We start from the raw sequence: 7,278 nt of genomic DNA on the forward strand, positions 1-7,278 counted from the left end.
ATGAGGCAAGGTTAGTAGAACTGGGACTTTTTACTTTGGAGCGTAGAGGGATGAGAGAAGACTTGATAGAGATCTACAAGGTTATGAGAGAAAAAGATAGCGTGAACAGCCAGCACCTGTTTCCCAGGACAGGATCAGCAAACACCAGAGGACATGCGTACAAAGTGAAGGGAGGGAAGTTCAGGGGAGACATGCAGGGGTAGGTTTATTACGCGGAGAGTTGCGGGGGCCTGGAATGCCTTGATAGGAAAGGAGGTGGAGGGTGAAACATGAGGGGCATTTAAGGGACTCTTAAACAGACACATGGATGAAAGAAAAATAGAGGGTTACGGGTTAGGGTGAGTTTAGTACATTTTTTAAGGAGTACATGGGTTGGCACAACATTGTTGGCCAAAAGGCCTGTACTGTGTGGTCGTGTTCTACGTAAAGGCAGTAGGAAATAGGTGGATAAGAGAGGGAGAGCACACCAACAAACAGGGGGAGGAGGGATGGCTTTTTGAATGGAGAGGGAAGGGGGTAGAGAGCTATGGGAAAGAAGACAGAAGGATAGGGAAGGGAGGGAGAAGTCGATGTTGATGCCATCCAGTTGGGAGTGCCCAGATGGGAAAATCAATTGCTCCTCCAATTTATGGGTGATCTTGGTGGGATAGTACATGTAGCCATGGACAGATATCGGCGGGTCGCAGAATTGCCGCGGTTGGCCACTGGGAGGTAGGTCCCTGACACTGATACAGACGGAACAAAGGCGCTCAGCCAAACGATCTCCCAGTCTGTGCCCAGTCTTCACTTCAATGAATGATGTCAGAATCAGATACTATTGCAAACTCATCAAGCCAACCAGTCATCCTCCTTAATAGAAATACTACAGCCACCACATAATATGACTCAAATTACTGGTGTAATTTGCAGATATAAAGTGGTTTCTACTTTCATTTGAATGGATCAATAGAACCTACCTCCACTCTCTCCCAATGGGGGCTGATCCGTAAACACATATGATGTAATGTTAAGGGGTGGATCTAGTTTTAACACCCACACAACAGGCGGGAGACATAACTAATGAGGGGGTGGATGATGAAATCACCTTTCATTTGAACTGACTTGTCAAAATAAAGAAGAGGTCCCCTCAATAACAGGGCAGAACACAAAAGCTCCAGAGGGACTCAACAGGTCACGCAGCATCCCTGGAAAGTTAAAGTCAGCCCGAATAAAAGATAAAAGTGATGGGGGTGGGCGAAGTGAAGACGGAGGTGGCGGATCCAGGTGGGGGGGGGGGGTGGATGGGAGAGAAGAGAGCAGAGAGATTATAGGGTTTAGGGCGATGCTCTCTGATAGGAGAAGGAAGGGAAAGGGGATGGGGAGCTGGACGAAGGGACTCTGTTGGATGAGGGAAAGGAAGACGACGGGGGAGGGGGTTAACGGAAATGGGAGAGGTCGACACTGACGCCATCTGCGATGTGGCCAAGATGGAAAGTAAGGTGCTGTTCCTCCAATTTAGCAGAGGCCTTAACCCAGCCGTAACTGAGGCTATGGAGGGACGTCAGCGTGGCAATGGGAACTGTCGAAATGGCACATTACAACAAATTGGAACAACGTCAAATAATTAGTTTCTTCACATTGCAAGAATTCAGGATTTTTTAAAAATTTCAGCTGATATATTTAGATATTATTCATCTTTTTTATTTACATCTGAAGCAGCACCTCCTCCAGAATTAATTTTTCATGACATAATCACCTTTATTCAATCTCCTGCTTCAGCATCAGTATGTCTTTTTGCCTTGATAGGTGGCTAGATAGGGCTCGACAAAATTATGAGAGATATAGATAGCGTGGACACCCAGCACCTTTTTTTTTTCTCCCCAGTGTGAGAGTAGCAAACTCCAGAAGACACCTTTACAAGGTGAGGGTAGGAAAGTTTAGGGGAGGTGCCAGGGGTAAGTTATTTTTTTTAAACAGAGAAGTGGGTGCCTGGAAATCCATTGCCGGGGCGGTGGTGGAGGCTGGAACATTAGGGACATTTAAAAGATTCTCGGACAAGAAAAATAGAGGGTAATGGGTGTGAGGATGGGAAAGGTCAGACTACATAGGCCAGCACAACATTATGGGCTGTAATGCTCCATGTTGAAGGTAAACTAGAAATCTGAAGAAGCTGGGGACTGTGTGTAACGCACAAACGCGCTGAAGAAACACAGCAGGTCCCGCAGCATCCTTTGGAAGTCAAAGGCAGTCGACATTTTGGGCCTGAGCCATGTGTTCTTCTGCACATCTTCTCGTGTTCTTTATTCTCTAGAGCATAGAACTATGAGGGGAGATTCAGTGGATGTATATAAAGTTAGAATAAATGCAAGCAGGGTTTTTCTACTGAGGCTAGTTGAAACAAGAGCTAGAAGATATCGATTAAGGCCAAAAGGTGAAATGTTTAAAGCATATCACTTAAAGTAATCCCTAAGTGCTCTGTGATTAGTAAGATGGTATGAGAGTGGGAAGGGAAGGTTGAGAATTACTACTCGAGATGAAATTGTTACTGAAATATTTTGCTTGAGAAAAATGGTCATTGGCCCATTTCCTTTGGAGTTATGAAACCGTGCACATAACGAGTCAATTAGGGACGATTAAAACAGTGGTTCTTTTACCCACATACCACCTTAATCAATCCCTTACTAATCTCAGAGCACCGATGGCATAGGGAATACTTAACGTGGTGTGTGAGTGGAAAGAAAAAGCTTGAGAACCACTGGGGGAACAACAGCAGAAATGTCTTCATGTAGTGAGTGGTGAGAGAGTAGAATGAGCTGCCAGGGAAGTGGTGAACGTGGGCTAGATTTTGAGAGTTAAGAGAAATTTGGATAAATACATGGATGGGAGGGCAATGGAGGAATAGGGACAGGCTGCAGGGCAATGGGATTGGGCAGTATAATAGTTCTGCACGGACTAGATGGGTTGATGGGCCTGTTTCTGTGCTGTAGTGTTCTATGGTTCACTCTACCCCACACCCCCTGCCCCTTCCATTCACTGCATTTTAAAACCCATTCACCTCTTTGGATTGCCCAGCCATTGTGTCTTCTCTTTCTCTGGAGGTTCAAGCATGGCTGAAGGCAACTACTGGGGTGGGTGGGGAGGGGAGAGGAGATGCTTTCAATATGTGACATCGGCAGTGATTTGAGTTTGGCAGCTTCAACACCTGTTTTCCGGCACAAGGAGACACCTGGCAGCTGAAGGGTGCCAACACTAGCTGTTCACTTCGCTTCCACCCCCCAACCCCCTTTTCATTTGGGCGATGGCCTGATTCTTGTCACTCCTCCAGATGGGCTCTGATGCACAATGTTGACTGTCTGGGGTTCCCATGTGACTTTCTGAGTTTCTCCAGCATTTTTGTTTACTGCCCTGGAGAATAACTGAAGGGTACTAGCATTGGCAGTTCACCCCAGGTCAGTAGTTTCTTGTAACACAGCTTGTGGGCCAGAAACTGTAGGATTTCCCCCCCCCCAACCCCCCCAAAGGGGTCCAGCTACACAGCTCCTTGGAAATGGCTATGTAAATAGACTGGGTGGTAAAACATGACATATAGCATTAAATTTTAATTTTACTCTAACTTAGATACAGCACGGTATTCTACTCTTAAATCTTATGACAATTGAGGGCATTTTTCTAAACCAGCCTTCGCTGTCAGAGAAAGGGGTGGAATCAGATGGACTAACGATGTTTAGGAGGCTTTTAGGGGTAAAGTTTGGAAGGCTACAGACCTATTGCAGGCAAATGGGTTAAAGTGTAGGTGGGGAACCTGGCCAACATGAAGGCACTGGGTCAAAGGTCTATACTATAAGACAGGAGCAAATTAGGCAAATTTTGCTCCACCATTCAAATCATGTCTAATGTATTTTTCCTTGTGCCTTCTCAAAATTTAAATTTCTCTCTTTTCATCACCTTTTGTAGACAGTTTCTCATAGTTCACCAGGGACAACTGCAACTTGAACACTCTCCACTCTGACATTCTATGGGGCATAATCATTCGAATGGTGGATTTGGTCTGGCAGTGAAAGCAAACGATGCTGGGAACATCTCGCATCTAATGAGAATAATTCAATCTTTACATTACACTGCAGGCCAAAGTTTTGCTGTCAAAAAAAAAGCGCTTTATTTCAGATTTTTAGTTTTAATCTTATGAATTACCAAATGGAGCAGGTCCATTTAAAGAAGCATCTCACCAAGAGTGAACATCCACCAGAATCAACAACTTTCAAAAAAAAATCAACCCACGACTGGTGATAAAAGTTTATACTTCTAGCAAAATCATCCTTCTGGAACTGCTGAGGATTAGAAGCGGAGTGGGGTGGGGAGGGGAAGGGGGTACTGGCCAAAACCTAGCTATCGCACAATGGCACAAGGAAATATGGGGTCCTAAAGGGAGATGGGCTTTAACTCTTGCTCTGGTTCCCACCCCTACTGGGTGTAAATTGGGGAGCACTGATTCCTGGGTCCCAAAAATGGCCTGTCGGTCTAAATTTAAAGACATTATATAGTGCGTGTGGTGCAGCAAATTGGTTTTTTTATATAGATATAAACCAGTTGACTAACATAAAATTGTATCTAACGGATAATGCAAATTTAATGACACCATCTTACACACATCATTGATTTTTATGTGGTTCAAACAATTGAATGTATCATTCGACTCTCTCAGAGACCAAGCTGAGATAAAGCTTCTGAATAAATGAACAATGATATCCAACTTTTAAAGACCCCAAAGTATCTACCCGTACTTGGATGCTTGGCCCCATTACACGCACACACTGTATATGTTATGTACACACATTATACATACTATATACATGGAAGTGTTGGTTGGAGACGCCGGACGGTGCGTTAAAAGGGTCTCCTCCTGGCTTGACAGATGATCTTTTGAAAGGCTCTCCTGAAGTCCTGGTTGAAGATAGTGTAGATGACGGGGTTGAGGCAACTGTTACAATAGCCGATCCAGAAAAAGAACTTGAAGAGAAGGTCGGGCACCCGGCACAGATCCCGGCAGATCCCATACAGAGTGTACGTGAAGAAGAAGGGGGACCAGCAGAGCACGAACACCCCGATCACCACGGCCAGGACCAGAGTGAACCTCTTCTCCCGGGCTTGGGACACTTTGTTCCTGGAGACGCGACTTCCCCGGCGTCTCCTGCGGGTGGAAAACACCACGAAGGAGCGGCTGCTGGATCTGGAGCGGCGGCTGGAGAAGGTCCCCTGCTTCCTCCGCCCTTTCTCCTCCGAGGTGGAGCTCTCGTCCACCTCCACGTCCGGCGGCTCCTCGGCGGCCCGGCTGCAGGCAGCGCAGTGGCCGTTGCGCCCGTCCTCCTGCGCCTGGACCGAGGCGCCGCGGCTCGGGAGCTCGTCGGTCTGGGACGAGCCGTCGGCGCCGCTCCTCCTCCCCGACGCGCCCCGGGTCCGGTGCTTGGCCACCCGGTAGATCCGGACGTAGACCAGGACCATGATGAGGCAGGGGGCGAAGAAGGAAGCCACGCAGGACAGGAGGATGTACCAGGTGTCGTCGTTGAGCTGGCAAGCCGGGTAGGTCGGGTTGTCCGCGGCTCTGTCCACGGACAGCAAGGGGGGGAAGGAGATGAGGGCGGAGATGGACCAGACGGTCACGATGGCCCCTTTAATCCGGCGCGGGGTCCGCTTCAGGTTGTACTCCACGGCGTTGAGAATGGACCAGTACCTGTCCAAGCTGATGGCGCAAAGGTGCACGATGGACGAGGTGCACAAGAGGACATCCAGGGCCAGGTAGATGGCACACCACACCGTGCCAAAGGACCAGTAGCCCATCAGCTCGTTGGCCAAGGAGAAAGGCATGACCAGAGCGGCCACCAGGATGTCAGCGCTGGCCAGCGACACCAGGAACAGGTTCTGGGGGGGGCGCAGAGCCCGGCTGGTCAACACGGCGATGGTGACGAGGACGTTGCCCCCGATGGTGAAGACGATGAGGAAGCCCACCAGGGCGGAGAGGCCGGCGACGGCCGCCGGCGAGTACTGGCCGATATCGGGCGAGCTTTGCGCTCGGGAAGCGTTGGCTTGGCTGGAGTTGGGCTGACCTTCCATCGCCCTCCCTCTCGCTCAGCCGCTCAGCCGGAGCCCCCGAGCAAGTGGGCAACTTTGGCCGGCGTCCCGGGACGCACCGAGCTCCCCTCTCATTGTGGGGAGGAGGGGGGGGGTGGGCAGGGATGGAGAGGGTGCCCTGCCCTCTCTCAGACGCTGCCCGCCTCCGTCCGTCCCAGCCCGCGGCTCTGCAAAGGCGCATCGGCCGGACCCGAGCCCCTCCTGCTCCGGATCCCCTCGGTTCCCAGCGCGCAGAACCTCGGCGCTCCGCAGGCACTCCGACCCGTCCCACCCGCCGCTCCCTGCGATTGGCAGGCGCCTCCGCCCAGACTTTACCCATTGGTCCGGCCTCGCGTCCATCACCGTTGAGCCCGCCCCTCCCCTGCTTTCTGGAGGGAGATCGAATCAAAGAAGACGCCAAGGTGCTGGTCTCGGGGCATGTTAAATAGGATTGCATGTGAGTTATTGCTGCAATTATAATTCTTCTTTCCCTTCTTGATCATTTGCAAAGACAACGCATAAGGTCAGTTGGAACAAAGCCCCGGGCGATGTCCATTGCAACAGAGAGAGGTCTGCGCGGTCCACTGGAGGGCACCTTCTGATTTCAGATGCCATTCGTTACATCACATACAGCCCTGAGATCCCTTTATCCTGCGGGCGAGGCACTTTCCTCGGGCAAAACAATAAACTGAACAGGGTGGAAAAAAACGTGCAAACAAATAAAGAACTGGCAAGAGATATCGATTGCAAAACAAACCGACTGCTTTAGAGAGAGAGAGAGGGAGAACCAAGTTGCCCTGTTAAAGTTTGTCCATCCCCAGGGTCGCAGACTCGGTCTCTAGGAGGGAAAGGAGGTGGTGGCTCACCTCAGAGATTGAGTTGTCTGAGATTGAACCTGCTGGTATTTAGAAGAATGAGAGGGGATCTAATGGAAACATTTAAAATTATGAAAGGCAGCTGGGAAGGGTGCAGGGGGGGAGCCACCACTTCCCCTGTGGTGATGCGCCACCAGCCCACTGGAGAGGGCAACCTGTGTACCTGCAGAAGAGCACTGGAGGACAAGGCCACACCTGGCCGGCTGTCAATCAGCCGACCTGAATGGACCAAGCCCCATCCCGGTCGGCTGCCAATCACCCTCCGGGATATCAGCTAGATCCGCCCCCTCCAGGTCAGTCTCAGAGCTTGCAACAGCAC

The 7,278-nt window shown here is 50.1% G+C and overlaps 1 protein-coding gene across 1 annotated transcript; it reads right to left on the reverse strand.

Annotated features, from left to right (window-relative positions):
* Positions 1 to 4,127: 4,127 nt before the first annotated feature.
* Positions 4,128 to 6,317, reverse strand: adra2c (adrenoceptor alpha 2C). Its single transcript, XM_069903564.1, has one exon. The coding sequence runs from the start codon at positions 6,085 to 6,087 to the stop codon at positions 4,864 to 4,866; it is 1,224 nt and encodes a 407-aa protein (XP_069759665.1). The 5' UTR covers positions 6,088 to 6,317; the 3' UTR covers positions 4,128 to 4,863.
* Positions 6,318 to 7,278: the final 961 nt, after the last annotated feature.

This window comes from Narcine bancroftii, chromosome 1 (genome assembly GCF_036971445.1).
Source record: "Narcine bancroftii isolate sNarBan1 chromosome 1, sNarBan1.hap1, whole genome shotgun sequence".
In the NCBI taxonomy this organism is placed as follows: Eukaryota; Metazoa; Chordata; class Chondrichthyes; order Torpediniformes; family Narcinidae; genus Narcine; species Narcine bancroftii.